We start from the raw sequence: 16,161 nt of genomic DNA, 5'->3' as shown, positions 1-16,161 counted from the left end.
ATTGTCTGCCGTCTTTATTGAAAAAGCCATCTGGCCAGATAAGGATAATTACACCGCGTTGTTGATCCTATTTGTCTGTATGCAATTGGATAGACACTGAGCACATTTAGATGTGAGATAGCCTTTATGTGAATGTGTGTGCTAATGAGTATTTCCAGTAACATTCAGATACTTACACAGTGATTTTGGTCACGAATCGGAACAATGAGATTTTCCAAACGCTTTGACCTCAATCTCCTATACACTCAACCAAGAATCCCTCTTTCAGGAACAAATGTAATTGGGGGGAAAAAAAGACGCATTAGTGAAGTGATGCTCCCATGAGTCTCTTCCAGCCAGATGAAGTCTGTGTGCATCATCCTTTTTCCTAACACCCACTGTCAAACGTACCAGAGCAAATTTTGAAGTTCTATTCAGATGCAGAGAATGAACTAGAGGGGAGGGTGAGCAGGTGGGTGGAGCAACAAACAAAAAAAGAGGCTGGAGCATAATTGCTCCCTTAATTGGCCCATGATTCATCACCCTCGGACAGCTATTTTAGTTTATCCTTGCCTTTTGTCTTTCTCTGACTCGAAGGGATGTCAGCATCACCCCTCCCTCTCTATCCCCCAGGAGAACAGATATAGAATATAGAAATAAACTTCTCTTTCCTCCACTCGCTTCACTAACACAAGGCAGTGACATCATTCTGTCACCAGGAGAAAATAGCATGCTTTCCATTGACATCACTCCACATCCCGTTGCCAGGAGACAGGGGAGTCAACATTGGTTACTATGGCGACTGCACTTCACCTTCAAAGCTCTTGACCTTTTTGGTTGTCTACGGTAGACTAGAATGTGTGTGTGTGACGCGTGTTCGAAACAGACAAGGCAAACCGTGGCCTGTGTTGTGTAATATGAGCATTCAAGGTCTTGTTGACTCATTCGCTGCAATGTAGTGATTGTTACAGTACATTCTAGATTAAAGGACTGCTGAGACAATACACAAGGTGGCCTGCAGCAAATAAAAATGTCAGTGTAAAAGCATAACATAGTGTAATGGAAGACAGTGTTCTACACAAGGGAAGCAATGAATAAAAGGAATTAAACTTTGGTCAAAATTTATACAAAATGTCATTAAGATATTACAGCACCAACCATGTTTTTATAAGTGTAACATTTTAAACTGAATCTTTTAGGACAAAACAGTATATTTACAAGCATTATCAGGAGTCAATATTTACTAGACCACACCACAACAATAACAGGAGACATCAATGAGTTGATATAGTATATTTATTTAGATTTTTTTTTTCTTGACTCGTTACAGTGTCCACTGTGTTTACCTGAGGACAGGGACTTTAAAGAGGTCCAGCATCAGCAAGTAAATGTATAATGAGCAACACAAGACAACACAAGTGAAAGACTAACATGTGGAGATTGTAGCTGGTTCAGGAGTTTTAAATAGTCTGAAGAAACATATATAGTACCATGTTTGGTAAACTACTACATGCTGATGATAAAATCATTAACACAGCTGTATCACAGTGATTGGAATCAGCCCCTTTACAAGTAAAATACAGGAGCTTTAGATTCGCATAAACAAAGGAAAAAAAGACACTTCCTGTTCTGTGACGGACTGTGAGAGAGATTTGTTTCACAAAACTGGGTTGAAGTGGTCAGCTAGATCACACATTGCACAGTGTTAGACACTCCTACAGACTAAGACACAATTGTTCCATCACTGCAAGAACTAATGTGTTTTTAAGTGGTACTGAGAACAATGGCAAAGAGAGTCAGTGGCTGAAAGTGCGGTTGAAGCACTGCTCCAATCTTGTTTCAATTTCTGTCCTTTTTTGGCACAATTGGAGTAGCTTTCTCAGCTGTCATTTGCTAATTGAGTTTAGCAGGCGCATCAATGCCAGTCCTCTAGTGAGGGACACAGGCAGAGGTGGGCATTACAGGGCTTTTTTGGATTAGGTTGAGTTCAGGGCCAGTTTTCCACTCCAAGTCTGGTTCTCTGTGCCACCCTCAACGTTGAGGGGTAATGTTGTCCCAACAGGACATTCTTCCACCCCAGTACCACCCACATCCTGCCTCTACAAGGCATCTCTTCATTCCCAGAATGGGCACAAAGCTCATCTGCTCCAACAGATATCCAGACATGAGATAACATCTTTGATTTTGATTTGATGCTACTGCAAGTGTTGCCTCATCATAGCTACAGGCAACCTTGCCAGTAGTGTGTGAACCGACTGCTTCCTGACAAGACAGACTACATTCTGTTTGGTTACTTTTTTTTTTTTCTTTTAAACATCGTGTCTGCTTTTCTCACCTTTGGCTTTTATGTGCAAAAGCTACTTTAGCAAATGAGAGACTTGTACAGTAATAAACATCACATACTCTATCTCTAAGGAGTAACTGGAAAAATAAAATTCCACGACTTGTATAAAAATGGGTAATTATACCCAATAAAGGTAAACAATGGTACACATATATACCTGTATACTCCTTAATAATTCTCTGGGAATTATATCGGTCCTTTTCTTTCCTTGCTAATAACTGCTAACTGATCAGGAATCAGTGCTAATTTGAATATTGGTGAGAGTCAAGTCATCATATGTACAGGCGCTCTGTACTATGGCTCTGCTCCATTAATGATATAAAACTGAGAGCAACGTAGCATACAATAAAACTAGTTTCAAAGACATGGCAACAGCATAACAAATACTAACAGCATTGTTTCATGACACATGTTCACACTGAGGTTCTGAACAACCAACCATAATAAACACCAACAACATAAAATTGAGAAAATGCACTGACAGCAAGCTAAAGAACAGAGATTATACAAGGAGAGACCTACAAAGGGCAGGCGACACATCATATGTGATGAATTCCTCTAACCCAACACAGATAAACGTACTTAACATTCCTCTTTTACTTCATCAACAGAAAGGTAAGCTCTCTCCACTGAAGCCATGCATACCATCAGGAGGTGCACTTACCTCTCTGTCTAAGGCATGGAGCATTGGGTTCCTAAAAGGGACCTTCTAGCCCTCTGGACTGAACAGGCCAAGACAACTGAGTTTTCAGTTTGCTTGCTAAATATAGGTGAAAAGATGTCATTGTCCAGTCAAAATAGCTTCTTTTTTTAAATCCTCACTGCAACTTCCTATCTAGCACCTTATTCTTCCCACCTACATCTGCAGCCACTGACTTCCAGTATCGATGGCAAGCCAGCTCCAGCAGCTCTAGCCCCCCAACCAGCTTCTGCTGGGCCATAAACACTCCAACCAGGACAAGGAAGTAGAGCCTGAAAGGAGCCCAGAGCCACAGGCCAGTGAAACACAGAGCAATGAAGCTGCTCCAGTACAGCAAAGAGGCGGCTTTGATCAGAGCCACTCGCAGCTCTGACTTACAGGGTGGCACACGAGCAGCGCCATCCCTGTCAAAGGCCCGGGGCTGGCTCGAGTAAAAGTCCCGAAGACGGATCTCCTTTTCAGCCCAACGCTCTCGACACCAAGACTCTAGCTCAGAGGATGAGGGAAGTGAGGACACTGGATAGCGGCGGACGTGGAAGTGGATCTCGCGTGGGAAATGGCCCAGTATGAGGTGGCGTTCTGTCTGAGGGATGTTCTTGGGGTAGGCCACTGTAACATCATGGACGGCATCCAGGTTGTCTCCTGGGAAAAGGAACAAAATGTTAAACAATCAAAAGAAGAATTCAGGCTGATAAAGCTAAAAAAAACTAAAGGAAGATGGTGAATTCGTTTTTATGAGGATAAACTTCAATGTAAAATAGTCAAATTTCATTAATCAGTGTCCTAAACAGGCAGACAGACAACTCTTTCTGTAAACCCTGCAGATCAGACATGAAGTCATGCCACTATGGGGATTATTCTCATTAGTTACAGGCACTGTGCTATGCACCCTTCATGGTTCTTTAGCCCCATTACACAGATACCTCTAATTACTCCAGAACTTGGTGTTTTAACACTGAAGTGAGCTCTACACCATCCTCCCTGATCTGCAGTGCCCTTACAACATGCAGGGAGAGCTAAGTGAAATATCAAAAGTACAGGACGACACCTGCCAGCGCCTGCTCCTGTGCAGCTTAGCGCTAGCACAGTAAAAATAGAGCTGAGAGGGGCACAGTGGACCTGGACAAAGACAACATGCACAGTATGCCAGTCAGTGGTGCAGAGAGAGGGAGGGGAGAATTAGCCAAGTCTGATGATATCACACTGATTCACAACACCTCCTTGGAGAGTTAGTGCCATGCTCAGCATCCAGGGTGGATCTGAGACAGCAGGGCCAGAGGTGGTATTTAAGACCTCTGGAGGACTGCCAGAATTAGCTCATAGAGAAACATGAGAATCTCAGGGGAGTTGTAATAGCTGACTGTAGGATGAAGCATGGGTCTGAGACTTTGAAGATGAACAGGTATGATCCCACTTCTACAAACAGCACCAGTGGAATAAAGTCTGTCATCATAGTAGCGCATCATTTTTTTCCCCTTTGGTTTTGCTGACAAAATGTTTCCATCTTGGTAACAGGCTTTGAGTCCTGCTCATTTTCATGTGAACAAATAATGCATATCATCAAAAACGAATAAACACATAGCATGTGCCTGCTGTCTAACCACCAACGAACATTTATTACAAGCAGATTGCCATCACGTTTAACGTAGACATTACATAATTTCCGAAGCTGTTTAAGTGGATCAAATCTGACCTTTTCGAAGTTGGTCCACAATAAAGGTGAATCCGGTGGTGCGGGGGTGAAGCACATACTCCAACTTAGGCAGGCTGTTCTGTGTGGCAAACGCATCACTCTTCGCTCTTGTATTTTCTGCGAGAAACAGACATGATAAACCTTTGGTGACTGTAACCAACAACATGAATGTAATATGTATGCATCAGTGCTGGTAAGTAAATAAACCTATGTATAATATACATATAATTATTCTGTATGTTTAGCTCTACTATTATATGTTAAATGACAGAACAATTAAAACATACAATACATTAAATTCCTTTGTAAGATACTTCAATTACTTTTTAAACCAGCAGTATTGGTTGTGTTTATTTTGTCTTTGTATCAGCTGCTTTCAACTCTGAAAACTAAATATCAGAAAATGTACATAAACAGAGCAAGACAGAGCATTGTTGATATGTTGCCCCTATTATCAAAAGTAGAATTTGGTTGATAGGGGCTACATAATAAAAAAAATGCAGTGTGCTATGATAAAAATACTAGTGACAATAATAGCCACATTGGTTACTGGATATGACTACTTTCATAAATATATCTAACAATGATTTACACATTTATAAAATCCACAGGGGGACATAAACACAGGAAAGATGGCTGTTTATTAACCAGACATTCCACAGGAACTTTTTGCAGGAACACGTAAACTATATCATGATTCGTTACTCATGTTACGTAACAAGCAGCTAATTCAGATGGACTGCTAGGACAAAAAGACTATGGACAGACCTCTGCTGATCAGGCCTCTGCCCTCACACAAAGCAGTGACTTGTGATTCTTACACAATCTTTCATTCAATTCACATGAGTTCTACTTCAAAGAAGGTCACAGAATTATTTTAAGTATAAGTGCACCATGAATTTGATCCTCTAGATGGAGGTCTGTACACATGCCTCTAGAATACGTATTAGGGGACTAAAGAACAGAACAACTTCCGCGTAAGACGTCAGAGCATGCCATAAACATCCGCTTGTTTCTTGCGTCAAAATAAGCCTCGAGGTTTAAGAGGCTTAAGCTCCCGCTGTGCCAAAATGCAAACACACACATGCACCGGTGCGTACGCAACACCAAAAGTAAAACAATATCTAAAGCCCTAAATCTGCTGGCCAATTATGATGCAACTACACCGGACCCCTCATGACATCATGGCATGCAAAGAGAAGTTAAGCTTCCCTCAGTAGAGCTACTCAGGACTTTTGATTGGCTTAATTGTGATCAGAAGGGGCTTTAGGTTCTGGTGTCACCACTGCCCGGACTGAAAGATCAGAGCATTCTTGCAGACATGACTGTGTGGCGTGTGTGTCAGGGGATTTAGGTATGCCTTATCACTTTGAAATTGTGTTTGCGTAACAGTGTCAGTGCAAAGGCGTCAGACAGGTGTAGGGCCACATCGAGCTCTGGAAACGCATTCTGAGAAATGAAATATAGGTAAATGGTCCCACGAATGGATGGATTGTTGCATTCTGTGCGTCTCACCAGTGAGGTCCGTGCCTTCGGGGAACAGCAGCAGCTGCAGGGGCTCTCTGATGTCACAAAAGTAGTCCAGCATGTTCTCTAAGTGCTTCTTGTCCTCCTCCCAACGCCGCTGAATAAAGACAAAGCAGGCCACCTGCATTGCCCATCCTGCAAAGTACATATAAAGTCTTTACATGCATAACTGATTACTTGCCAAGTAGGGCATGTGTTTTGCAGAAAAAACACCTGACATCTGTCCTTTCCACCAGACCTAAAGTATGCACTGCTAACGTAATGCCCCTAGAAATTAGGCGACATCATGCATTTTCATACCACTCCACAGCTCTGCAGACGCTTTTAACTGTTCCTATTTCTCTTTAGACTTAGCTGATTTGGACTCTGTTTATTAAAAGTAAACTGCTTTGCAATCGTGCATTTTTTAGGACAGGACAGGGCACTCACTGTATACCCACCAAAGCCAGGTACAGCCTTGAGTGCAGCCTTGAGGCAGATCTTTTCCAGACGAAGGTAGCTGTACCTGAGCAGACAACACCACAGAAACATCCAGTCCAGACGGGTGCGGTGATTCATGATGATCACGCTTCGCTCCCCCGGGATGAAGCCATCACCTGTTATCACCACCTTCACCCCAAACACCAGCTCCAGCAAAGACTACAGAGGAGAGAGGAGCCGGGATGGAGGGAGGATGGAAAAGAAAGTGGAAGGGGAGGAAGAATGGAGTGGGCAGAGAGGATGGCAGATTGAAAGAATTTGAGAGGTGGATGAGACAAGAATGATGAAATGAAAGAGAGAGGTGGGACTGGGAAGAGGAAAGATGATAGATAAATTGAAGCGAGAGATAAAAGCGAGAAGAAAATGAATTAGGCCAACAATTCTTGTGATTACTGTAGAAGAACTGTGTTTGAATTGCTCGGGAGTATCTAATTTGCTCTTATCTAAATGAATCAAGTGTACCTATTAGAGGTTAAAATCTCATTAAACTGGGACGCAGAAACAAGGCTTAGATGACGCAAATTATCATCACCCCAAACAGATAACTTAAGGCCATCTGGTACACACAGAAATAGGCTAAGTGAAGGCTAAGCTGGTGCACGCACCACAGGCAGGGTGAGCCAGGTAGCAACGATCCGATCAGTTATCCAGCGGTACCAGGCAGGAGACAACAGCATGAGGGGCAAAACTGGACCCAGCATGAAGACGCTTCCAAAGAAACTACCCAAAAACAGGGTCACCACGAAGTAGAGGCCCCGCACCGACACAGCCATCTGTGAGGAATGAAAAAGACCAGATTAGCATCAGTGCAAGTCAAATAAATAAAATGGTCTTGAGCGGTCAAAGTGTGAGCAAAGGCTGCTGTAGCAGGTAGAGGGACAAAAAAATAAAAAATTATAACATATATGGAATTTATCCCCGACTTGGATCTCCACTATGGAAAGGAGCTGAAAAGGATTTGGATCTGTAATATGAAACAAATGTGATTATCAACAATCTCATCAATAGCAAAGGCTGCTGTTCCGTTCCTCTTCTGACATATTTTCCCACAAACAGTGGAAAATCCAGGGCAGACATTCCGAACGTGGAATGTAAATAGGGGAACCTTTCTGACTGTGGGTGACAAATTGCGGTCGCATGGTCACTAAATCAGGTGTGTCTGTGGCTTCGAAATTATTCACTGAATGTACGGCAGGATGAGCTGTGTGTTACTGACATTCCTAACAGACAGAATGAAAATATTACAGCTATATCCAGCCAATCTTGTCCATAACGTTCAGATGCAATCAGACATAGAACAAACGCTGCCTTGCCATTTTCAAAATTAAAATACCGAAAAAGGACTTGGGTACAGGCAATATGACAATTTATGTGTTTATCAGAGATTTTGCTAAACCGTGGTTGCTGACATTTTAATATTTGAGGCTATTGAAGTCAGTATTGTTGATAAAAAGTAGGACGATTGGATATGTTTTCCATTTAGAGTCTAAATTGATTTTCCAGGAAATCTACTATATCATATAAACACTGGGATTATATCTACTGGAAGACAGAATTCCATCCACTTTACTCAATCCTTTGTGGAGCATGCGGTAACCCTTTTATTAGGAGTGGCACTAAAATTAATCACACAATGACAAACTAATAAAAATTCAATTGAAGTTTCAACTTTATTGTTCTTCGATGACAACATTGGTTCCAATAATTATCCTTGCGATTAATCACAAACCTATAAATCATGCATCATTCAAGTGACTGTAACCATGACTAGGCGACTTTGACAACAGAAGAAGTGGTGTGAAAGAAAAATATAGATACTAAAGGAAACCAAAACGTGAATGGAAATCATTTAAGCAAGCTGAATGCTTACTATGTATATTCAAAACAGTAGCTGCAAGATTGTAGAAATACTCAATGGTCACTTCATCTCTGAGTTAACTGAGCCTGTAATCCCTCTGAAACTCAAAACCAAGTAATGGGACCTTCATTTGTCCATGACATGTCCGTTGAATTAAAAGCTTGCATCGCTTGTCATGTCACTGACATCAGAGATGACAACTTCAAGTCCCAATGGTTAAGTTACACTTAAGCCCCTTTCAGACATGCAATCCTTTTCATTAATATGACAGCAACTCAACATGTCTGAATGCACACTGTGGTAACTTTTACGTTAAAGTCCCAACGTCAACATTTAATTGACCTTGTAACATTTCTGAACCGTTTTCAACACAGCACAAGTCTGAACTGAACCCAGTCACATGAACAGACAGAAGTGCGCAAGCAATTCTACTTCAAGATGTGTGAAATGACTTAGGAGAGGCCATTTTGACATTTCACCACCAGTGTTCATCCAAAAACACCACAATAAGAGTATTTCCTCTGAGTTTATTACACCTGCAGCAGAAGACCCATGAGCTTCTACAAAGCCACGGAGCTGTGCATTTGCACAAACGGATAAACAGAAATGGTAATTTCATTAAGTACTTGTAATTAGAAATTATCCCTGACATGGAGACAGCATCAGACATAATCTAAAGGAGAGTCACATTGTGTACTTGTCTTCACATCACAATAGTGAGCTTGTCACAGAGTCACAGTTCAGTTTGTTGCTTTCAGCGGTTTTTAGAAGTGTTTAATCTGAGCTATATAAATACTAGCAGCATCAGCAGCACCCAAAGTGAGGCAGTTACATGCATTTTACACACAGACCAACAGCAGTAACTTAAGCTATAATTCTAAATTATCCCCGACATTGAGTCTGAATTGATCAGGTTCAAGTCACATTGTGCTTCTACTGTTTGTGAAGTCATAGTTAGATGACCATCATACACTCAACAAAAATATAAACGCAACATTTTTGTTTTTGCTCCCATTTTTGCTGGATATTGGCGGGAACTGCCTTTTATTGTGGGCAGTCTAAGGCACACCTGTGCACTAATCATGGTGTCTAATCAGCATATTTGTCTGATCATTTTGTCTGTTAGGAATGTCAGTAACACACAGATCATCCCGCCGTACATTCAGTGAATAATTCCGAAGCCACAGACACTTGACTTAGTGACCATGCGACCACAATTTGTCACCCACAGTCAGAAAGGTTCCCCTATTTACATTCCACGCTAGGAATGTCTGCCCGGTTATTGTGGGCAGTCTAAGGCACACCTGTGCACTAATCATGGTGTCTAATCAGCATCTTGATATGGCACACCTGTGACATGGGATGGATTATCTCAGCAAAGGAGAAGTGCTCACTGTCACAGATTTAGACAGATTTGTGGACAATATTTGAGAAAAATGGTGATACTGTGTATGTGGAAAAAGTTTTAGATCTTTGAGTTCACTCATAAAAAATGGGAGCAAAAACAAAAGTATTGCGTTTATATTTTTGTTGAGTGTATGTGGATACATTTTTTCAGTTTTTGGAAATCATAAATAAATTAGATTGTTGGTTATTTGATATTTTGATAAGCCGCTATTAGTTTTGAGTTAGTCTTTTGTTTGTTATTGCTATATATTTCACATCACTAACAATAATGGAAAAGTGACAACAAGGGCTGGAAAAGTGTCTGAATGACACAGCGCCATTACTATAACAGACTGATGAGGCCAGTAATGTTACATATAGCATGCTTGAAAAAGGCGGCATGAAACACATCTCTTGATACATTTTTTTGATAGATCATAGGTCATCAGTCGCCTTCGACATCAGATGAGAGGCAAGTAATTCCCTTCATGCTGTCCATGAAGAGCTGCATTAACTGCCACCTTGATCTCATGAGGTTATCGTTGCCAAAGTTGCCTGATGTCAGAGCACAATTGGTGATCTGTTCTGCACAAAAATGCACTTCTCCAACACGCCTATCAGAGTCCTGGGCAAGAGGATAAATACAACACTATCCTCTACATAGCAACTGAGTTAAATTGCCCTTGCTGCAAGACAAATATCTCAATGGGCTGCACTGCATGCTGTAACACAGATTTGATTTGATGTTCACTGACAAAGTGTCAGGATTGACATGAGTTGCATGTGACTGCAGAAAAAAACAGAAATGCATGCAAACATAAAGAACTTCCTAAACAAATGTTCCAGTCTTAAACTTAATAGTAAAACAAGTTAATTACCAGCAAATTCCCCTTGAAATTAAGGTTTAAAGAGGAAATACAGCGAGTCTTGATTTGATTAGGCCCAGTTCTTGCTGGCATAGGCAGTCTGAGCTACAGTAATTCTACAGGAAGCCATTACCTCCAGCAGGTGTTTTCTTCTCTTACATGAACTGTAGGTCACACCTTTCTACCTCAATTACTGTTATGGTTATACAAGCCCTTTGGTTGAGACTACTTAAGCCCAACACGCTCACCATCTAGCCCTTGTTAACACTCTTGGTGGCACCATGACGCAGCAAGTCTCACAGCAGCAAAGTGGCAGAAGGTGCATTTAAACAGCGCAAGAGTGTTTGTGTGCACGATTATGCTGGCAATGAGGGTTTAAGGGTTACTGGTTTTAACAACGGAAAATGTGAGCCATGAGAGAGGTGAGGAAAACAAGCTTGCTCAGCACAATTGCCACAATTAGACTGTGTCCCCACACACAGAAAAACACTCCCTTGGGTTGCTGCTGGAGCAACCAGACAAGTCTTGTTATAAATGCGGAAAAAAGGTATGACACCTGGAGCAGGGGATGCGAGAAGTGAAGGGAATTATGAAAATTAAACTATTAAACAAACATGTTTTTCTTCTGCTTGGAGTGGACACCAGGGACGGAACGCTATTTATATAAGGCATCCACGGAAACTTTTGTTTTTATTCTCCAGGGCCTAGTACCACTTGTGAGTTTGATTTATTTCCATCCATTTGGTTGGTTTAACATTTATTTAATCACCATAGTAATGATCCTGAAAGCACTTCCCCAAACACAGCTCCACACGCAACACACAGCATACTCCTCATAGTCCAAGTCTGAATTCTCTGGCAATCATTGTGCATTCCTAACTTTAAGCTAAGACCAGACATCCCAACAGAGCAAAGCAGAGTGAAGAGGTCAAGCATGTCTAGGCTAAACAATGAGCTTAAGTGGTGTGTGTGTGTGCGCATGTGTGTTTGTGTAAAAGATGGAAAAGAAAAGAGAGAGAGGAGGAATTAAACGGGTAATGCTAACAATTTAAGTGCTATTTTACGACACTCCGGTAACTTAACAGATCAAACATCCACCAGACTTAAACAAGTCTCCAAGTTGCTGTGATAAACAAAACATTATCTCTGTTACTAATTCTTAATACTGATGCATTTTTTGACCTGGAATCAAGTCTCTGCACATTTACAAAGTCACACAAAAGTCTTACGTAGATTGCCCTTTCCTTAAAACATGCAAAGTGCTCAAAACGACATGAAACACCCAGAGAACACAAAACGTCATGCCCATCAACATGCTGCTGATTACATCACTGTATGAGTTCTCAGTACTCACGGGTCACATTACACCCGTCTTCATACTTTGCCTTCATGTTGATCTCAACTACATACCTGTGAACTTTCAAGACTGCATCGTGCATGGTTGTGACGCCATCACATTGACAGAATCTGTCGCCAGACATGCCGACAGACATGTAAACGCCAGCCAAAGTACTCAGAACTGCCTTTGTGGTAGTTCCCGCTACAGTAGGTGTCTCCAGGACTACATTTAACCATGATGACACACGCAGACAGATAAACTCATAAGCTGAAAACAATACCGAACATGCTGTCACGACTGTAAACCACACGTTTTCACTGTACGGGCAGAGAAAGAAGCAGTATTGAAAGAAGAAATTAAGCATAGAGGGACACATTAGTGTGTATAACTCAATTAAATAAAGAGGTCTGAACAGATTTGTCTTAAAGTCGGTTATAGTGATATTAGTATCTGGTTTTCAAGAGTTCATTAACAACATACTTTAGTGGTAGATGATGGGTAATATTCTCTGTAGGCATAATACCAGCACTCAGGTGAGGAAGCCAATGTGTCATAGTTTACTACCATCAGCAACTATAACAATAATCCCAGCATAAACAATCCTTTTTAACATCACAGACTTATTATGATAGTACTTGAATGTAGAAGTGAAATTGAAAGTGAAAGTTGTCCAAATAACCAACTGCTAAGTAATAACTTTTGAAGCAGGTGCATACTGCTATCCAATCTACCAAATTGTTTCATTCAATATCCGTTGGTATTATCAGAGATTAAATCTGCCGCATTTGGAAACAGAAACAAACCACACCACATTGATATAAATCCATGTAAGTCGTCTAACATGCTTTTTTTTTATTATTATTATCGTGGTATACATGTCCATACATTATCCCAGGGTGGGGCAAAGAGGGAGAAAGGACTTCAGCCAGAGAAACACAAGTCAGGCAACGTTTAACTTCAGAACTACGAGATGTGCCATGTTTTCACTGTAAATAATCATCCCTTCGTAAATTATTATTTGACTTTTGGGCACAGAAAACATTGCTGCGACAGACCCGAGTGAAATGGACTGGCAAAATGAAAAGTTGATGTGAAATGTTACGTACCGGGCTATTTACTAGCCGCAATTACACGTTGCCATGCATAACCTTAATTTATCATTAAAATTAAGGAACGTTCCTTTGTGCAACTCTTCACTAAGTTATACTACAATCTCCGCTACGAAAACCTGATGTCTTTGGCTGCAGTACAGATGATCTCAGGCTAACACCAACGGCAACATTAATGCTAACATTTACTGCTAACGTTGTGAGCTAAATGGAACATAAGCTATCTCAAGTTAGCCGACGTTACCCTGCTCGTTCTAACAGGCTTGACTAACGCACCAGCTACTGCTAAAGAGTCACTACAGACTGTCAGGTAACACACATACCCACCTTGCGTCTTTTCCCTCCTGAATCAAAGTTTGCTTCACGTTTGCTAGTAACGTTAGCCGCAGTACGTCCAAACACTTGGTTGCGACATAGTAACTTAGCAAGCCAGCTAGCAGCTTGCTAACATCGGTTAACTAGCAAAGTTAACGAACAGCAGCGTTAGCAAAGAGCGGTCGTCTGTTGAGGGAGTTTCGTTGTTTTTCGTGATCCAACCGTGGAGCCAAAACGTTTTTTCTGCATTAATTTACTTTCTAAGAATGCGGCAAATGTACAGTCTTCATCCGTAATGCTAGCTGAGTCGACCTCTCAACTTGTTACCTCTCACCTGTCATTACAGCCACACATCAACAGGGGGTGCTGTTCGTATAAGCTTTATTGCATAAGGTAAGTGACCGCAAACTGCACACACAGCAACATTTGCCAAGGTGTGCCCTCAGTCTGAATGCTATGTAGATTTCACAGCATGATAGTGACTGTGGTTGTTGTATTTTTAGCGCATATCTGCACATATAGGATGTGCAAAGGGAAAAGGTACACAATGGGGGAAAGACTCCAAGCACCCACAGACATGTACCAGCAGAGGGTTGTCAGGATCTTGAAAGAAAGCGGTCTTAGCCCAGCACACAAATCTTTAAATTTTAACCTGATAGTTGCACCTAGTTATAAAATAAGTCTTGTCAAGTTATAAGTGGCTGAAGTGTCAGACATTGTGTTCTGGGTGAAATAAGATCATTCCACTTTGTCTCTGTCTCAGCCCATGTTCCACAATGTCACAGAGAGTGCACACCAGCGAGACAAGTGGTTTTCAAACTGTGTGCCTTGGAAATAGTCTCATTAATGGTGAAGACATCAATGGAATCGTAAGTAACGCAGCAAAAATGTGTAAGAACCATTGAACTTTACCAAGTTTTCCCATTTTTATATTGTCAGTTATTAATACTCATTGTAATTTTAAATGATTGCTTCATTTAATGGCAAACTGGGTTGACTGATGCCTTAAATAGTCTGGGAAAGGAGATGCAATTGCTGCCGAGGAGATATAGTAAATAAATACATAAAAATCTGATCAAGTTTGCTGTAGATAAAACTTAATGTTGCAATGAGCATCCACAAACTCATGTCACTAAAACTAGATAAAATATGATTTGAATTCCTTCCTTTAGTGTCACTGAAAGTGACTGTTTTTTTTCTTCAAATGTGCCCCCTGCTGTAGATGCCATAATGATTGTTAAAGTCTCTGCTCAATGTTATCCTTACATGAAGTGTTGTTGTAGTTTTTGTTCTAGTTTATCTACATTTCTTTTACCTTTGTTTTCTCTTTACTGCTGATTTTAACTCCTAGTGTGCTTGCCTTCTGCTGAATTTTTTTTATCATCATTTGCAGTGGATGATATTATAAAAATGCTGTGGCTGTTTCATAAGGTAAAAGAAGAAATAAAAGATTCAGGGTTAACTATAAAGGATTCTAGGCAAAAGCCCCGGACACACAGGCCTAATGATGACATGTATCAGCGATGGAAGAAGTATTCAGATCTTTTATTTGTCCAAATGTGTCCACATGATTGTGTAAAATACTCTATAAGTGATAGCCATCCATGTATTGAAGTAGAAGTACATTAAGCATCAATGTGCCTAAAGCATCAAAAGTAAATTATTATGCAGAAAAATGTACCGTTAATGTGTTATTGTGTAGTATTTAATTAGTGTTCTGGTTGCATTAATGCATGAAAGACAATATATTAAAAATGGATCACACATGTTTTGGGGCATAATTTTGATGCCATGTATATGCAATGAAGTAAAATATGTAATATTTCTCTTTAAGATGTAGTACAGTAGCATAACATGGCATGTAAACAATAACTACCTCAACACTTTACAGTACTTTATCAGTCTGCCAGGCTAAGTACATTATAAATAAAACAACAGTTACATAAGGGAAACTTGCCAGTCCCCACATTGTCCAGAATAAAAAGTTCATTAGACCACTTAACCTATCAGTGCAGCAGCATATAAGTTAACCCTCATTGCCATCTGAAAGTGGAACAAAAAACCTCATTATTCCAATTAACTAATTAAAACACCTGCGTTTTAATCATTAATGCAGGTTAACAATGAACAGAGCAAGTCTACAACACTCCACTGAAATGTTCATTATTCCTGCCTCTTGGTTGGAGCGTTTAAAGAGTAAACAAGCAGTAGGCTTCACATTGTTCCACATAGACTCTGCCTACTTCGCTTCAGGAAGTTGAACCTTTGCAAAGGCCAAAATACCTTTAAATCATGTTTGAAATCACTGAAATAACTGCATGTCCGTTTCTGTTTTGTGCTCACTAAGCCTCTTTTAAGTGCTTGAGAGGTTTTCCTTATGTTATAGTGTTTTACCCCAAAGTCTCCTTGTTTGTAATATGTCAGGGCTCATTCTGTATAGTATTGATGATATACCTCTTGACTGATTTCTCCAACATAGCCTTTTAAAGTAGTGTAAATCCCAGCATGTGTCATTTGTTTCTTTTACCCACAGTTATGAGCTGCTCTACTGTTACAAATTACCTC

At 40.6% G+C, this 16,161-nt stretch overlaps 1 protein-coding gene across 2 annotated transcripts; it reads right to left on the bottom strand.

The window, feature by feature from the left end:
- Positions 1–1,257: 1,257 nt before the first annotated feature.
- lclat1 (lysocardiolipin acyltransferase 1) lies at positions 1,258–13,954 on the bottom strand. Of its 2 annotated transcripts, XM_022201088.2 has the most exons (6): positions 13,609–13,954; positions 7,329–7,496; positions 6,684–6,882; positions 6,232–6,378; positions 4,717–4,833; positions 1,258–3,665 (listed from the first exon to the last, which is right to left on the bottom strand). In XM_022201088.2, the coding sequence occupies exons 2-6, from the start codon at positions 7,494–7,496 to the stop codon at positions 3,142–3,144; spliced, it is 1,155 nt and encodes a 384-aa protein (XP_022056780.1). In that variant the 5' UTR covers positions 13,609–13,954; the 3' UTR covers positions 1,258–3,141. The 2 variants fall into 2 exon arrangements, with proteins under 2 accessions (XP_022056780.1, XP_022056781.1); XM_022201089.2 differs by lacking the exons at positions 7,329–7,496; positions 13,609–13,954 and having other exon boundaries at positions 6,749–6,871.
- Positions 13,955–16,161: the final 2,207 nt, after the last annotated feature.

The sequence above is a fragment of the Acanthochromis polyacanthus genome, chromosome 1 (genome assembly GCF_021347895.1).
Source record: "Acanthochromis polyacanthus isolate Apoly-LR-REF ecotype Palm Island chromosome 1, KAUST_Apoly_ChrSc, whole genome shotgun sequence".
Lineage (NCBI taxonomy): Eukaryota > Metazoa > Chordata > Actinopteri > Pomacentridae > Acanthochromis > Acanthochromis polyacanthus.
The sequence above is the reverse complement of the archived record's forward strand: the minus strand, read 5'-3'. Positions and strand labels throughout refer to the sequence as shown.